Source organism: Arachis hypogaea, chromosome 12, assembly GCF_003086295.3.
Source record: "Arachis hypogaea cultivar Tifrunner chromosome 12, arahy.Tifrunner.gnm2.J5K5, whole genome shotgun sequence".
NCBI lineage: Eukaryota > Viridiplantae > Streptophyta > Magnoliopsida > Fabales > Fabaceae > Arachis > Arachis hypogaea.
In genome coordinates this window covers 7,633,120-7,651,249 of record NC_092047.1, presented here as the reverse complement: position 1 = coordinate 7,651,249, position 18,130 = coordinate 7,633,120, and the positions used below count along the sequence as shown (strand labels likewise).

The 18,130-nt window shown below is 32.6% G+C and overlaps 3 protein-coding genes across 3 annotated transcripts; 1 reads left to right on the top strand and 2 right to left on the bottom strand.

Annotated features, from left to right (window-relative positions):
- Positions 1-1,208: 1,208 nt before the first annotated feature.
- Positions 1,209-4,005, bottom strand: LOC112729124 (uncharacterized). Its single transcript, XM_029290417.2, has 4 exons — positions 2,596-4,005; positions 2,005-2,478; positions 1,543-1,709; positions 1,209-1,388 (listed from the first exon to the last, which is right to left on the bottom strand). The coding sequence occupies exons 1-4, from the start codon at positions 3,497-3,499 to the stop codon at positions 1,209-1,211; spliced, it is 1,725 nt and encodes a 574-aa protein (XP_029146250.1). The 5' UTR covers positions 3,500-4,005.
- Positions 4,006-11,035: 7,030 nt separating this feature from the next.
- LOC140176600 (uncharacterized) lies at positions 11,036-11,928 on the bottom strand. The gene is made up of 2 exons (XM_072208124.1): positions 11,919-11,928; positions 11,036-11,517 (listed from the first exon to the last, which is right to left on the bottom strand). The coding sequence occupies exons 1-2, from the start codon at positions 11,926-11,928 to the stop codon at positions 11,036-11,038; spliced, it is 492 nt and encodes a 163-aa protein (XP_072064225.1).
- Positions 11,929-14,343: 2,415 nt separating this feature from the next.
- LOC140176599 (uncharacterized) lies at positions 14,344-16,237 on the top strand. The gene is made up of 4 exons (XM_072208123.1): positions 14,344-14,414; positions 14,889-15,090; positions 15,175-16,009; positions 16,194-16,237. Exons 1-4 carry the CDS (start codon positions 14,344-14,346, stop codon positions 16,235-16,237), a joined length of 1,152 nt encoding a protein of 383 aa, XP_072064224.1.
- Positions 16,238-18,130: the final 1,893 nt, after the last annotated feature.

Below are 18,130 nucleotides of genomic sequence, written 5' to 3'. Positions count from 1 at the left end.
ATGGGTAATAATTATTATGTCCTATTAAATCATTTTATATTTCCATTGACTACTACTATAAATAGCAATAGCACTGGCCAAAAAGGCATCCCAAATTCGAGGGCCTTAAATAAAGAGATACTAGTTTGTTTTAGTTTCTCTTTTCTGAGATTGATTTTATATACCATTTGGTTTGATATCAATAGTATTTGGATATATTTGGTATGAATTTGTGTGGTTGGTTATCATTTCCATTTTGATTTCTCTTTCTTTTTTTGAAATATTTGATCATGATAAATTATACCTATTTTTAAATTTGCCATATTTTATAATAAAATATTTAGTTGCTGTTTTGTTTATGGATGTATGTAAACTTTAGTCGAACCACTTAAAATCTCTTGTACCAATATTATTTTTTATGTTTTCGGTCTAATTCATATCTTCTAAAATCCTAACAAAATGCATGCAATTCCATTGGGAGTAAAAAAAGTTTACAAAAGGTTTTTCTTATGTTTTTTGTGACCACTGAAAAGTGTTTTTCTGTCCCAACAAATTGCATATTCCTACATGCACTCAGTTCTTCCTTATCAAAAATTTTTAGCATTATGTGATTTCTAAAAGAGAAATTTTAGAGAACTAATTATAGCATAAGCCAACTCAATTAATTACCATGTTTTGAGGTACTGAAACAGAGATTGGAAGACTGAGACTCAGTATCATGTTTGTTGATTTAGAGACTAATACTAAATTTTCTGTCTCTGTCTCCAAAATTTCAATATTTCAGTACCTCCAAAAAATAGGAACATAGGGAACTAAAATTTTTAGAGATAGAGACTGAAATTTTAATAACATTTTATACCTAAAATACCCTCATTTCAATTTTACCATTTGTGCAAATTAAAATAGAATTTTATTCTTGTTTCAATTTCTGTCTCCCACTTTGCACCAAATAGAATACTGAGATTTATTTCAATTTCTGTCTCTTTAGTCTCTGTCTCTCAGTCTCAGTCTTTCCGTCTCTGTCTCTCCACCAAACGCTATCTAATTCACCATACTTCAAGTTGGTTTCCTAGCAGAATCTTTTCTAAAAAATTTGTCTATTAAGCTTTACAAAAGGTACAAATCCTCCATGAATTCATGGGCTCATGCAAAAAGAAAATGACTTCTCTATCTAACCATAACAATTGGCATACCTAATTATTGTGGCTACTAAATAAAAAAAGCTGAGCTTACAAAAGGTATTGTAAATTTTTTTTTATAGAGGCCATTATAATAATTCTCTTAAGCTTTTCTACCTCTAGGATGCGATCTTGAATCTCTTTAACCAGATCTTCACATTCTTGGTTGTTCTCCGAAATGCACTGCAGAACAGTTTTGAGGCTTGTGATTTCTTGTTTTGCGGCTCTGATCTGAGTCCAGGTTCAACATGTCAGTTAGCATGCAAAGCAACCATAGAACACAAAATAATGAAATACAATTTCATGCAACATATAAAATACACAAACAGGTTTTATGTTCTAAATTTTAATCTTGTTACACTTGAAAATAGAAGAAAAAACAAACCTTACTAGACTTAGGTTCCTTGCAACTGCTCTCACATGTCAATTTTGCCTTGTTCACATGTGCTCGAAAGAGATCAGCCGCTAGATTCTTCTCTGCCAAGTCATATGCACAAATGAATCCGACAGCTTCGATATACTGCTCATTCTTGATAAGATTCTCAACAAAATCTGCGTGAAAGCAAGAACAATGCATTTCATAAAAAAGAACCAGTGCATTGTGCATGCATAGTTCAAGCCATAAAAGAATATCATAAAGAGAAAACCAGTTCTAGTTACCATAACTAAGCAGAAGGAACTGTACAGAATCAACCTCAGATTAAATAGAAAAATGGCAGGCAACAACATACATAAAAAGGGATCTTAAGTTCATTTCTAAAAGCTAAACTAGAATCAGATTCAATTTCATATGAATAAGCTACCCTTAATCTTGGCAACTGAACAAAATAGTTTTCAATCAACATACCAGAGATTTTATCTGCGAAACCAATCATCCGGAAGAGCTCAATAGATGGCTTGTGGTGAGCAACAATTTCAAAAAGCTTTAAAACTTCATCTTCATCAAAGGAGGAAACTAGTTTATAAATTGACAAGATCATTAGGAAACTCAGAACCGCCAATGAATTGTCAGTACTTAATCTCATATTAGCTTTCATATTTAGAGCAAGCTCCATTGCCTCCTCTCTAACATGAGATTCAATATCTGGTGAGATTTTCATCAGCTGCTCGAGAAGGAAGATGTGGTTATTATCTATAGCCATGGCTTGATCTCCCTTCTTATCATGTGAATCCATAGGATCCTTCATTATATCCAAAATGACTTTTGCTGGATCCGATGATGACCGGAGAACATCTAAAATGTCAGTATCATTTGGCTCGCTTGCGAAAAGTCGAAAACTCCCTTCATCAGTAGAAGACTGATTATCTGTGTAATTTGCAACTGTAGTGCTGTGATGTTAAGACACTTAACCAAGGATACAATATACTAAGATTTTCTGCATTGGAAAGACATTTGAAACGGTGTTCAAAACAAACTAAAAACAAGCACATTTTTTACCTTCTTGTTTTTGCTCTCTGAATGATTTTACAGATGCTTCATGCTGCATCATTTTAACCTCAAGCTCCTTCAATTGAGCTTCAACTTGCTTCTCTTTGAATAGGATCTCGTTCAATTTGCTTTCATACTTCTTCCTGATTGATTCAACTTCCTCCAATTGGCCTTCAAATTGCTTCTCTTTTGAATCGAGTTTCTTCATTCGTTCTTCAATTTGCCTCTCCTTCAACTCAATGTCTTTCATTCGTGCAGCAAACCGCTCTTTAAGCTCCTTTATCTGTCCCTCAATGCCTCTTTGCACCCCTTCATATTCTTTCTTTTTTACCTCAACATTTGAAGAATACGAACTCAGTTGTCCTTGAATATAATCAAATTGTTTCTTCTTGTTTTCAAGCTTTTCCGACATCTCCTCAATATCTTTCTCTAGCAAGTGAAATTTCTTCTTTACAGCTTCTCTCTTCTTTTGGCATTCCTCTAAATACCGATCCGATAATGATATCTCTTTTTCTTTCAAATGTGGTTTAGAAGTTTCTTTCTCTTTCAAAGGGAATGAGTTATGTTTTGGAAGATTTTCCGACTTCTTTAATTTCTTGGCCTTCTGCACATAGTTTAGGGAACCATACCTCGTAACAGTCAGGGGAAACAGATCAGCATCGTCACAGTCGATTATATTTCGTTTCTGAGGTTTAGGAATATCCTTTTGAACAGAGCTATCATTTTTACTGTTGGATTTTGCTAAACTAGAATTCAGAGCTAAGCGTGATGACAAAGGAATATTGTCATTATTATCAGACTCTTCAGAATTCGAGCTGTTAACAGCAGCATCAAGGATTTTATCCTTCATTTTCAATTTAGTACTCACTGGATAATCATCATCTGAATCATAAGAAAGAGAAGCTAGAGACATTTTCCTGATCTGAAAGAAGTTTAGTCTCTCTCTCTCTTAGGCCGTGTTTGAAACTACATACAGAGACAGAAATACAAAGTAAGGGAAAGAAGGACAAAAACAAAAACGAAATTGTATTTTGTATCATATTCAGTTATAATTTATAAACTTATAATAGCATAGACAAGAAAAAATGTGGATTCATCATTTTTCTTATTTTTTATGACTCTCTATTTCTGTTTTAATCGCTCTAAATTTAACTTGCAATAACTTGCAATAGGGAACTTCACAGGCCAGTGACAGTGTACATGCAAAACCCTCAGATAAAAAACCGGAAAAAAAAATTATTAAGAAAGTCCTATAGCAATGAAATAGTTCCAAACCAAAAAAATGGCATGAAAAAAAAAATCACATTATTTATGATCTATATCGCACTTCATACTTCATAGTACATGCAGAACTAATGAAGCAATGTACAAAGAATGAAAGCTAAATAAGTAAATAATTCATGATATATATAAAAGAATGAAAAATCAAATTGTGAAGCATGAAAAAATGGAGTTAGTTACCTAGCTTGAAGAGTAAAACTGGAAGATGAAAGGTAATAAGAAGGGCAAGATGTAAATGGTTTTGAAACGGCGTGAGAAAGAGTCAAACAACTTAGCAAAGAAGGTTCTACTTCCGTTTCTACTGGCTCCACGTCCAACTTCATTTAAAAGCGGATTTTAATAACTAGAACTTTTTATTTTCAAAATTTAAAAAATTTTAATTTTATGATGATTTGATTATATAAGGGATGCTTTGGTGTGTTTTGGAGTAAAACTATAAAATTAAAATTATTTTAATAATTAATTTTCATATAATATTTGTTTATACAATCAATTATATAAGAATTAACTTTCTTCAAGTTTACTTTGGAATAGTTTGTTTTGTTTGAATTTTATTGAAAAAGAGTAAAGTATCATTTTTGTCTCAACGTTTAGGATAAGTTCTAAAGTTATCCCTAACGTTTTAAAATTGACTCAATGTTGTCCTGGTGTTAGGGATCCATTAACAGAATTGACGGCTGGACAAAATTGAGACGATTCTGAAACGTCAGTGACTTAAATAGAATGAAAACGTTGGAGACAAAAACGATACATAGAAATAAATTTTAATTTTATCCTTCAATAATATTAATTTTTTACTGTATAATATTCAATTATTTTTTAATCATATCTAAGTAAATAGATTTGGATACTCTAAAGTTTGAATTTAAGAGTAAAGTGTGATCTTTCACTGTTGCTTTCATAGGTGGACCAAGAATAAATATAAAAGAGAAATTCAAGGGTAGAAAATCACAATTTACTCTCTAAAGTAAAATTCAAACTTTAGAGGATCAAAATTCAATATAAAAATATAAAAAAATTATTTAGAATAAAAGTAGTGTTATTAAGTGTAATTTACTTAGATGTGATTAAAAAATAATTGAATATTATATACAGTAAAAATTTGATATTATTGAAGGATAAAACTAAAATTTATTTCTATGTATCGTTTTTGTCTCCAACGTTTTCATTCTATTTAAGTCAGTGACGTTTCAGAATCGTCTCAATTTTGTCCAACCATTAATTCTGTTAACGGATCCTAACGGTAAGATAACATTGAGCTAATTTTAAAACGTTAGGGACTTAAATAGGATGATTGAAACGTTAGGGATCATTTTGGGACTTACCTCCAAACGTTGGAAAAAAAAACGATACTTTACTTATTAAAAAAAAAATATTTGTGCATACAAAAATGTTGAAAATGATTTATATACGATAATAGTAATGTTAAAGAGAAAAAAAAAGTCTAAATTGATTTTATTTAATATTTATTAATTTTAGTAATAATTATTGAATATTAAATAAGATAATTTTTTTACTATTTTTTTTATTATTAAATATTTTCGATATAATAGTTGTTTATATTGTTTAATGGTGTTAATTTAGTAAAAAATAACATTGTGTACATGTGTATTGTGAAAAAGAAAAAAGAAATCACCAATGGTGCTCAAGATTGAGTTTTTTGCTTTTCTTGGTATAACCAGCTTAAATTATTCGTAAATATCGATAATTCATATATATTAATATAAATTATTATAATTTTTTAATATTAATTATCACTAATGTACGATAATTTATTGTAGGGCCAATAAAATGGAAAGAAAGAAATAAATTTAAAATGTTATGCACACTAATCGAGAATTTGAGATATTGTATAAATATTACATTTTTAAAAAAATTTAAAAGATTGACGGTAAAAATTATTATGGAATATTATTTGAAAATCGCTGTTAACCTAGCTTATAAATTGGGGAAGGATTCCCTTTAGTTTTTGCATTAGATTCAGAGTGAGAAAGGCAATTAATAATTAAACTGCTGGAAAATATATTCTCTGTAAGAGAAAATAGAAAGTATAAGGATGTGTTTTATTTACTTGTTTTCTATTTTCGTTTAAAAAAACTGAAAATATTAAAAAAAAAAAACGTGTTTGTTCGATCATCTTTATTTTCACTTTTAAAAATATTTTGAAAACGAAACAAAAAAAACATTTTCGATGTTTTCAAAAGAGATGGTAGTATTTTTGTTATTTAATCAAAACCTATTTTTTCTTTTATTTATTTTTTCACCTAAAGAATCCTTTTCTTTTTGTCCATCATCTCCCCCTTCAGACAACATTTTTCTTGCTCCTTACAGAGTATGCCATTGATTTTTCCACCATGGCCATGCTTGCAATTTTGGATTTCCAGTATAGTGACAACTAACTCTGCCATAGCCTTAAAAATAGTTCTTTATTTGAGATTCATTGTTTTCTTAATCAAAATTATAGAGATGAAAGTTGGGTGAAAAAAAAGACTGAGGTGGTTATGGCTGAAGTTTGAGCAAATAGAATAGCAAGTTTGTGATGATGCTTGATGATTAAGATGTCAGTGGAATGATTGTGATACATATGAATAAAAATGGTAATGACTAGGTGGGTGAAGGTTTTACAAGATGTTTTGGATGTTTTGAAAGGTGGTTCTCTTGTTCATGATAGTGTTAATGTGTGTTACTGAGTCGATAAAGAAGTTGTAGATTGAAAATAAAGATTTGAGATTCATATTATTTTTATTTTTTATGTAAAAAATACAAGAATACAAGAAAATAAAATGTTGGAAATTTTTAGTTTTTTTAATCTCAAGATTATAAAGGTAGTGTTTAGAAGAGAGACAGAGACTGAGACTGAGAAACACAGAGAGATTAAGATACAGAGATTAAAAATAAATTTTAGTATTGTGTTTGGTGTAAAATGGGAGATAGAGATTGAAATAAAAATGAAGCTCTAATTTAATTTGTACAAATGGTAAAATTAGAATTCATTAATTGAAATTGGGATATTTTATGGTATAAAATATTATTAAAATTTCAGTCTCTATCTCTAAAAATTTAAGCCTCCTATGTACCCACTTTTTGAAAGTACTGAAATACTGAAATTTTGGGAATAGAGACTGAAATTTTAGTACCAATATCTACACCAACAAACATGATACTTAGTTCCAGTCTTCCAGTCTCCATTCCAATACCTCAAAACAAATGCTACCATGTTAAATCATCAACAGAGAAATATTTGAGAGTACAAAAATATACCTGAATTGGTAAGTATAATTGAGAGAATTTGATTATTTAATCTTCCTCAATCAAAACCTTTTGTATTTCTGGTCAAATTACAACTCTTTTTATAAAAAAAGAGTTATGGAGTAGACGTGTTTGAGACCAAAATATTGAAGTTATTATTTATATTTGAATGTCACACCCATTATATCTTAAAACCCAAATAAAATAGTATCTTTGATTTTATTTTCATTTAATTCTAAATCAAAAATAATAATGACTTATTTAATTCAGTATTTATGACAAATAAAATTACCGTTATATAAATTCTTTAATGTGATATAACTTAATTTGTTATTATAATTAATTAATATATGTATTATCCATAAATAAATTAAAAAATAATAATTTCCTAACATAAAAAAATAAAACAAACACATTACATTTTCAAAATTTAAAAACAAAAAATGAAAACAAATTTTTAAAATCTAAAAATAAAAAATAAAATTAAAAATATTTTCTCATATCAAGCACACCCTAAATAAATCACCAATATTATAGAATGTAGATACAGTGAAAATATTTTTAGTTGTCATTTCTGTTATTTTTTGGTGCTAATTTGAATAGAAAGAAGATTTTATTTGAAAATATTATATGTACCTTTTGAATACGTAAAAATATAAAAAGATACTGTATAATTATTTTAAATATAACAAAATTTATGTCAAATTTGGCTCACAATTTTTATTCAATTTTAAAAATTTTCACCTTAAATATTAGTGTAAGTTACTATCAATAAATAGTACTTGTATATTATTATAAGGAATTTTTTATTTTAATAAATAAATTAATTACAATAATAACTGAAATAAATAATTTAAAAAATATTTACCAAAATAAATATTTTTTTCTTATTTCGTTTACACTGTAAACGAGATAATTTTGCATGCATCTCGTTTATAATGTAAATAAACGAGATAAGACAGGTGCACGCGACACGTGTATATTTCGTTTACAGTGTAAACGAGATACATGTATTTTTAATGAGAAATTTTTTGAAAATAATAAAAAGTATTAATAATATCAATAATCCAAACTTTTAAAATGCAATTAATACATAAAAAAATTGGTAAGAGAGATTAAAATGTATATGTTTGATCAACTTATACTCAAAAAGAGTATATAAAAAAATTTAGATTAAATTATGATCCAATTGAATTGATTTAAATTTAAGAAATAAAAAATTCGTAAGTGTTCAAGAAAAGTTCCATGATGAGAATAAATACGGTAATTGTGTCCACTTCTAAAAATTGAAAGATGAGAAGCGTGAAGTATGCATGATAAATAAAACACAAAAAGATGAGATAACCGTTTGCCAATTGTTAGGAAAGGTTGATGGAGATAGTGGGAAGAGAATTGAAACGGTTATCTCCACGTGGATAGTGAGTGAGAGATAACGTGTTTTTATTTATCGTGCATCAACTTCACGCTTCTCATCTTTCCATTTTAATCTATTCTACCAATCTTTTTATGTACTAATTGCATGCTAAAAGTTTGGATTATTGATATTATTAATATTTTTTATTATTTTTAATTTTTTTATTATTGCAATTTTTTTTAAAAATACATGTATCTCGTTTACAGTGTAAACGATATATGTATCTCGTTTATACTGTAAACAAGATATACACGTGTCGTGTGCACCTGTCTTATCTCGTTTACCGTATAAACGAGATAAGAGAGATATATTTATTTCGGTAAATATTTTTAAAATTATTTATTTCGATAATTATTACTTTTATTTAATTTATAAAAATAAAAAACCCGTACTATAAGTCGATATATATACACACACTGTTGATTCATACAGCGGTATTAGTAACGAATCCAAAAAATTTTATCAGTGAGGACAAAAATGTATATAATATAATAATAATTTTTATAATTATACTATGATATTATAAGATATGATTATTCTTTAAATTATTTAACTATTAAATTAAAATAGTAAAATAATAATTCAAAATAATAACAAATAATTTAGAATTTCATTCTTCTAGGTTTCATATTTTAAAAAAATTGAATAATCTTTTCATTGTCAATACGATCAAATGTCTCTCTTTCTATGTATGTCACTAAACAATCATTTAAAAATTGATCTCCCATACAGTTACAAAGTCGACTCTTTATGATGTTCATGGCAGAAAAAGTTCTTTCAACTGATGCAGTTGCTACGGGCAAAACTAAAACTAACTTCAAAAGAAGAAACACTAATGGATAAATAATATTTTTTTGTGTTTCAACTAACTTCTGAGAAAGAGTACCAATTCCATTTTAGTCCGAGAATTGATCATCAGAATGCACATTTAGTATGAAGTTCTCAAGTTGACTGTCAAGTGGCAAAAGTTGAGTGAAAGAAAATTCTAATGGATAGAATTGAGCTAACTGTATCAACTTCTCCTTATCAAATGTAAAAAATGAGTGTCTTGAATTCAAACAAGCTATGCAAAGAAGCAATTCAGTATTCACCTCTAAAAAACGATTATTGAGTTCTTGAAGTTATCTATCAATTACTTGATAGAATATCTCAACTTGAAAATGATGCAAATTTGATATCTTTTGAGCTTTGCGTCTTGATCTTCCTTGTGACACAAATATATCATCCATGATTGGAACAGTAATATTATGTTAGTCACAAAATAGTGAGACTTCGTCAAGTAAAAGAGACCAACCATCATCTCTTATATTTTGCATTCGTTGCTTAGACACTTTAACTAATGCCATAGCATTTACAGTGTCTTGATCATTCTTTTGTAACGCTTGAGATAACTCATTAGTAACTCCCAAGATATTTTTCATCAAGTGCAAGTTGAAAATGAATTCAAAAGATCGAATGACATTCAATAAATGACATGCTTCAGCTCTTTGTTATGAATTATTTCCATCTTCCTCAACATATTTAAGAACATTAACCATAGAAGGAAATAAAAAAATTAATCTAAGTATAGTTCCATAATGTGAATCCCATCTAGTGTCTCCAACTCTTTTTAAAGCTATTTCTTGATTTAAACCACGCCCACTAAAAATTTCTCCACTTTTTAATGCTTCAATTGTCTTAGTCATCCAACTATCATGAAGCATATCTCTTCGTTTACACGAAGCTCCAACAACATTACACAAATTGGTTAATAATAGGGGTGCACATGGGTCGGGTGAAGCCGGGTTTAATGTGACCCAGACCCGACCCGAAATATACACCGGGTCTATTTATTAGACCCGAACCCGGCCCTAGACCCGATGAAACCAATACACTTTCGGGCCACAATTATACCGGATGAAAACCGGACCGTTAACATTACATTACGTTGATACCTTCTTGTAAGCTAGCATGTAAAAATATCCAAATTTTCAAGACTCTAACCATTATTTAACATAGTAAAATTCACTTAGAAAAATATAACAAAAACCAACCCTTCTTCAAAATTAAAGCATAACCACAATCAATACTAAAACATAACCACAATCAATACTAATATTGTCTAATAATACCAAATATTTAAATCAATACAAATAACACAATATTATGCATTAGTCTAAAGTCTTATGCATTCTAAACATAAAACATTAACTTATAGTCTTATAATGACTAATAACACAAAATATTAAGGTTTACAATACTTAAATTCCACATAAGAATAGTCATGATCCATCACTAATAACACAAAATATTAATTGTGTATGATGACCGAGCCATCGGGCCGACTTCGGGTGACCCAAGCTATGGCCCGGACCCGACCCGAAATAATGACCGGGTCTATTTTTGAGATTCTTACCCGGCCCTAAACCCAATGAAATCACACCAAATTAGCCCCTAAAGTGTTCGGGACTGGGCCGGGCCGGGTCACATGTACCCCTAGTTAACAAATTAAAAAACAAAATAATTTCAACTTTTTTTTGCAACCGTTACAAGAGCTAACTGAAGTTGGTGGTCAAAGCAATGTACATAGAAAGCATAAGAATTTTCTTTCAATATCAAAATTTTTAAACCATTAAAATCTCCTTGCATATTACTTGCACCATCATATCCTTGTCCACATACTCTTGATAAACTTAAATTATATGTTTCTAATAATGACTCCAATGCTAATTTTAGAAATAAAGCATTAGTATTAGAAACATGAACAAGACCAAGAAAATACTCCCTAACTTGTCCTTCTTTGTTCACATACCTTAAGCAAACTGACATTTGCTCCTTAATAGAAATGTCGCAGGCTTCATCAACCAATACAGCAAATAATTCATCCCCAAGATCATCAACAATAACTTTTTTCGTTTCCCTTGCAGCAGCTCTTACAATGTCTTTTTGGATTGAAGGTGCTATTAGTTTAAGATTTCCACGAGCATTTTTGAAAGCACGACCAATCTCTTTATTATGTTGCACAAAAAAGTTTAGAAGTTCCAAAAAAATTTATTGGTTAACAGAATCATCTATCTCATCATTACCACGAAAGGCCAATCTTTGTCATAAAAGAAATCTAATACAATCAATTGTTGCTGTCAAGTGAATATGATAATTCTTTTTAGCTTGCTCAGATTGTTTTCAATAGCAGCAGTGATGTGTTGTTTTGGTCTCATAAATGCTTCACATTTTCTCTAAACTTGATTATGAGCGCTATCATGAATCTCAACATGAATTTTTAGTCTCTCATTTTTTTCCAATTTGAAAAGCCATTCATTACAAAAGCATCACCACCTTTACTCTCGGATTTCATAAGATAACAACAAAGACAAAAAAAATAGCATCTTTTGATATACTATACTCTAACCAATTGCCATAGTCATCAAACCAATTAGGATTAAATCTTCGAAAAGAAGAAGCACAAACAGTTTGCGAAAAATCATGAGTCATTGGTTGACAAGGACCTTTTTGCAAATATGCACATCTAACTTTGTCTCTGTCATTCGGGTGATAACTTGAAATATTTGGTCGTTATCTTGGATCTGTTATAAGACTCTCTACTTCGAATTCTAAAAACCTCCTTTTATTAGTAGAGGTCGATGGATTGTTTTGGGATCCAATCTCCAATGATGAGATTTTTTTGAAATATTTCTCCATTACTAATAGGATAAAATTATAAATCTAAGTTAATTAATTAATAAAAAAATTCACAATTCTACACAAATTGAAAATTACAATATAAAATTATAAATATAAAATTGATAAGCATATGTCATTCAAATTAATTTCCAACAACAACCACAACTAATAGTATCCCAAATTCCTAATTCAAAATAGGTCAATACACAAAAATAATTAACAAACAAATTAATGAAACTAAATTTGCAATTACATCATCAGAACAAATTCAATCACAATTAAAAAATCAACTATATCAATTATCAAACAATAATGAAGCAAATAAGTGAATAAGCAATGAAGTAATAGCAGATATCGATTTCCGTAAATCATGATTCATGAATGTACCAAGAATAATCCAAGACTGAATCTGAATAGTTGAACTCTAGGAAGCAGAACTCAGTAGGCAGTAGCGATGTGGCGTCTAGTGGCAGCAGGCAGCAGGACGAAGGCGTTCTCTGCTGAAGCCTAAAGACCGAAGAGAGAAGAGGATCGCAACCTTCACATAAGAAGAAGAAGAAGAAAGAATCAATCGTTGAAGAAGAAGAAGGTAGAACCACTACTCTACCAGATGCGGCGCAGTGGCGATATAAGGAGAAACTGACGGAGCCACGCGGGACGGCGGGAGAATCACAGCGATGCAAGGAGAAATTGACAGAGCCAGTGAGACAGTGACAATGGTGGAGACGCGGCAGTGACTCTGGAGACAGGAGGGTGGAGACGTCAACGGGAAGAGAGCTGTGACATTGGCTGAGACGCGGAGTGGCAGCACACAGCAGCAAGCCAGCAGTGGCTCTAGTCTCTAGAGACAGGAGGGCAGACTGCGGAGGCTGGAGCAGGTGAAGAGGATTGGGGGAGAAAAAGAAGTGTTAGGGATTTGATTTGGGGTGGGGTCAAAATTAATTATATAGTGGAGACAATTAAGGCACTTCACTAAGAACTACTAAGTAATTTTTGAAATTTCACTAGGGGCAGTTGCCCCTACTCTCCAATGAATACATCCGTCCTTGAGCGGTATTATATATATTTTTTATTTATATAGTTATTATTGATAAATATAATTTTGTTCGTATTTTTTTAACGTGATGTAGTATTTGATAGATTTTAGTATAGAATTTTTTTTAATAAATAAAAAATATTTTATTTATTGTAAATAAATAATTTTAAAAATAATTACAAAAATACGTAGCATGTTTTATCTTGTTTACACTATAAATGAGATAAGACAAAGCGAGTGACACGTGTATATCGTATTTACAGTGTAAACAAAATACAGCAAGACAAATTTTAACAGCTATAAAAAGATGTGCAACCCTTGGTATTTTCCACATACACTTCATATCCTCTTCTCCTCCGTCTTTCTTCCAAAAATTAGGCAAAAATATCCAATAGTAGCAGATATGTGATTGTTTGTGTGTATCCCAATTGTTGTATGAGAAACAGTGACAATATAATAATATATGAGTGTGATAATCTGTTATTGTTGTGCACTCAGCGAGTAAGTTCGTTGTCAGAGTTGAAGAGTCTGATATTGAGTAACTTTGGTGATTTAGGAAGAAAAGAGATCGGAAGGGTGAGGTATAGGTTGCTAGCACCGTTGGGAAACTGAATTTTTCAGTTTTGTCTGTTTCGCCTCCATAGAGACGAGCATGTCTGTCTCATATTTGACATCCATGGGAGAATCATGGAGAAACAATTGATGGAGCTTTCCATGGAGGTTGGTGATGTTGGTGGCGGTGGATCCGTCCATTCAACCTTTGTGCAAGATGACCCACCTCTCGCACCACCACCGATTCATGTTGTTAGTCCAGTGGAAGACATGGACATGGATGATGAAGACTCTGACGAAGAGTATGTTGCAGATAGTAACGATAGTGGTTCTTCTAAAGATGATGAGGAGGAGGAGTTTGTACCAGAGATGCCTGCCGAGGCAGCAGTGTGCTATGTTTTGCCTCCCTCCCACCCGATTCCAGCGCTATCAGATGTACCAAGTCACTATCATGCATTGGATGCATGAAAAATCTCCATTTTCCAACACCGGGAAAGATGATTACAACCTAGACAGTGGGGTGGAGTTTCGGATCGGCAACAGATTCAAAAACAGATATGCAGTAATGCAGGGTGTGAAGAACTACAGCATTCGCAGAAGTGCTGATTATCGAGTTGTCGAATCGGACCGATTAAAGTACTATGTGAATTTTTGCTAATCTGCAACTGAATGTCCTTGGAGTCTCCGTGTAGCCCTCCAACAGAATCTCGGATATTGGTGAGGTCAAGTTTAATTGTGCCATTTTTAATTATTATATCTGGTGTAGTTTCCAACCATGAATGTTTTATTTCGTTAGGGAGGTTCGGAGGGTTGGTGGAGCGCATACGTGTTTAGCAACCACCATGTCCCAAGACCATTGATAGTTGGACAGCACCCTCATCTACAATGTCATCCTGCCGTTGATACAATCCAACCCATCCGTCAGCACCCGGTCCCATAGGGTGTAGTTCGGCAAAGCTATCACTTCAAATCCTTGTATAGAAAGGTCTGGATAACGAAGAAAAAGTCAATTGCACAGATATACGGGGACTGGGAGGAGTCATACAACAAGGTGCCAAAGCTGCTACAAGCACTATAGAGTTGTTATCCCAGAACAATATGTGAGCTCAGGGCCTTACCTTACTATGATGGGCACCTTATGGTCCGCGACTGTAGCATGTTCGACAAAGTATTATGGGCCTTCCCATCTTGTGTTAAGGCTTTCAAGCATTGCAAGCCATTTGTTTCTATTGATGACACGCATTTGTATGGCAAATATAGTTGTGTGTTGCTGATTTCAGTGGCACAAGACGGTAACAGCAATATCCTTCCTGTTACTTTTGTAATTGTAGAGTCTGAGAGTACGGAGTCATGATCTTTCTTCCTGGCTAATTTGAGATGACATGTCACTCCATAGGAAGGCCTGTTGATTATATCTGATAGATCCCAAGCGATCAAGGCTGCGTTGAGGGTCGATGATAGTAGTTGGCATCCTCGCAGGACGTTCCATGCTTATTGTGTAAGACACATGGCCGCAAACTTCATATCTCATCTTAAGTCCAGCAAGGGCAAGCGATACCTCATAAACGCTGCTTATAGTCCAAGCAAGGCTGGCTACGAGTGGTACATAGATGCCTTGAGAGGTTTATCACGAGAGATGGCGGACTGTGTTGGTAGGTTCAACAAAGAAATATGGCTACAACACTGCGACGACGGTCGCCAGTTTGGTCACATGATAGCGAATCTCTTAGAGTGCATCAATACAATGCTTAAGGTTACACGGTACTTGCCGATTTCTGCCATCGTGCGATGCACTTACGAGAGGCTGCAGAAGTTGTTCGTCACGACGGGCAGGGAGGCTGAGGCACAACTGGCGGCTAGAAATCGTTACTCCCAATGGCTAATGACTGCCATTGAAAAGAACAGAGAGGACATCCCAAATATGCGTGTTACTCACTGTGATAGACGGGTTTCAGTATTTGTCGTTGAGGTGTTAGAGCCTTTTGAGAGTTGGTATCAAGGTTCGTTCCGTGTTCGGCTCACGGTGGGGACGTACGACTGTGGCCTTTTCCAATCTCTTCATTTTCCATGCCGTCATGCGCTTACCGCTTGTGCTGCCGCAAGTGGTATGGGACACGGCTTCGTCCCATCCCCCTCATGCGCAGGAAGGCTATTGGAAGACCTGTATCCACTAGGTTTCGGAATGACATGGATGAGGGCGAGCGCTAGGAGAAGAGGTGTGGCCTATGCAGGCAAGTCGGGCATACTAGTAGAGGTTATCCCAACCAATCCACAAACAAAGCTTAGATGGTTGTTTCCATTTTGGTGGCTGGAAGTTACCGAGTTGTTTAGGGTTGAGCTTTCTTTTTCCGAGTTGCACTCGAGGGTTATTTTCATTGTGTAAAATACTATGAATGTTATGTTATCTGCATGCAGTTATCGTTTATGCCATAATTGAAGATTGTGTTCTTTGTTACTAATTTTATGGTGTCTTTTATCGTTATTTTCTTTGTTTACTTCGTGTGTTCTAGACTTTAGTACTGAAACATCATTGATATAAAACATTCATACATAATATCGGTGAAGTTGCATACATCATAAAACATCCAGTACATAAAAAGTGTGGATAAGACAAGTTTTGCAACATGATAAATGACATAATAAATAACATAAAATCATCGGTGCTGGTGGTCCTGGTAGTGCAACCGATGTCTGGTGCCACATCGCAGACACTGTGCCTGGCATTGAGGTCTGCATGGGGTTGTGCCTGTGTAGAGGGATCCTATGGCTGCAGTGGTAGAGGTGGTGGAAGAGACATAGTAACCTCCCGAGTAAGGAATGGGGACATATTGATACATCTGACGCTGAGGCTGAGGCAGTGCAGGGTACGACGGTGTAAAGCTGTGGACGAGATGACGTGACCAGAATGTTGAACTACTGGAGGCCTGGCACCAAGTAGTTGCTCCACCAACTCCCAAGTCTCTATGCCATACCATATGTAGAAATCACGGAAGCACCCCCACTGGCTCACCATGTGTGTAGTCTGAGGTGGTATGCAACGTTCTGCAGGGTGATGGTGCACTCATCCCATGGCAGGTGAAACTTGTGGATCTCCAGACACCAGCACTCCACAAATACCGTGATCAGGGAGTTATCAAAGATGAAGTCCTTGAGAGGCCCCATGGTGCCGAAGCCAACCTCCCTCAAATATGGGACGATGGCGTCCAGTGGTGCAAGTGTGTGACTCACTCGCCAAGGAAGAAGTAGGTGAGGCCGCTGACAAAAAATAAATGATCACAATTAGAAAAATAAAGTCCCAATGAACATTAACATAACAAATTGAGTTAACTATTATATGCATTTATTTACCAGAAATTTATAAATATATACTAACTGAATTTATTTAAATGAAACCTTTTACGTTAATAATTACTAAGTTAATTAATAAACATCTCTTCAATACGTTAATTAAAATAAAAATATTTACTAAAGTAATTAATAATCTAATTAACAAACTTTTACTTAATGATTTAATTTAGATAAATATAAAATTACATAATTATTTACTTAAAAAATAACTTCTACTTGGATAGTTAATAACTAAATTAATAAATTAAGAAATATATAATTAATAAATTAACTTTAAAAATAACATCTACCACAATATATAATATCTAAACTAATAATAATTATGTACTTAATTACAAAAAAATCAGAACCACATTTCTAAAATCATACCCTATCAGTAACCTGTTGCTAACGATATATTTAGCCACCTAAATTATAAATTATATATTAGTTTTTGGCAAATATTTTAACCATGGATATACATATATGCGCTAACATAAACATGAAGATAACAAAACTAACCGCAAAGTCGGCTGCCCTGGCGATGTGTCATATCGCGTTCAGTCAATTAATGTTCGAATCACGTGCATCTATGCGCGCCATCTTAGAGTTACTCAACAATATGGTCAGAAAATGATAGAAGAGAGGGAAAAGTGGTCAAAAGGTTGGAAACGGGGCTCGAAACATTACTGTCAACGATATGTATATATAGGTCGTGCCCAATCTTATCTCGTTTATACATATCTCGTTTACACTGTAAACGAATATACACGTGTCACTCGCTCTGTCTTATCTCGTTTACAGTGTAAACGAGATATGTGTAAACTTATCTTGTTTACACAGTAAACGAGATAAAAAAAATGCTACGTATTTTCGTAATTATTTTTAAATTTAGTTCAGTAAATTAAATATTTTTTATTTATTTAAAAAAATTCTTCTAGTATGTTAAGAATATTTTGGTATTTATTAGGGGTGTTTAGAATCAAACTGGTCCAAAAAAATTGCAAAACTGCACTGATTCAAAC

Excerpts from the sequence above, each read along its gene's own strand:
- LOC112729124 (XM_029290417.2), bottom strand. The coding sequence starts at position 3,499 with ATGTCTCTAGCTTCTCTTTCTTATGATTCAGATGATGATTATCCAGTG. Across the intron at positions 1,710-2,004 it reads TTTCGCAGATAAAATCTCTG|ATTTTGTTGAGAATCTTATC; the intron begins GTATGTTGATTG and ends GCTTTCACGCAG. Across the intron at positions 1,389-1,542 it reads AGGAACCTAAGTCTAGTAAG|ATCAGAGCCGCAAAACAAGA; the intron begins GTTTGTTTTTTC and ends ACCTGGACTCAG.
- LOC140176599 (XM_072208123.1), top strand. The coding sequence starts at position 14,344 with ATGCAGGGTGTGAAGAACTACAGCATTCGCAGAAGTGCTGATTATCGA. Across the intron at positions 15,091-15,174 it reads GTAACAGCAATATCCTTCCT|GAAGGCCTGTTGATTATATC; the intron begins GTTACTTTTGTA and ends GTCACTCCATAG. Across the intron at positions 16,010-16,193 it reads AAGAGGTGTGGCCTATGCAG|TTATCGTTTATGCCATAATT; the intron begins GCAAGTCGGGCA and ends ATCTGCATGCAG.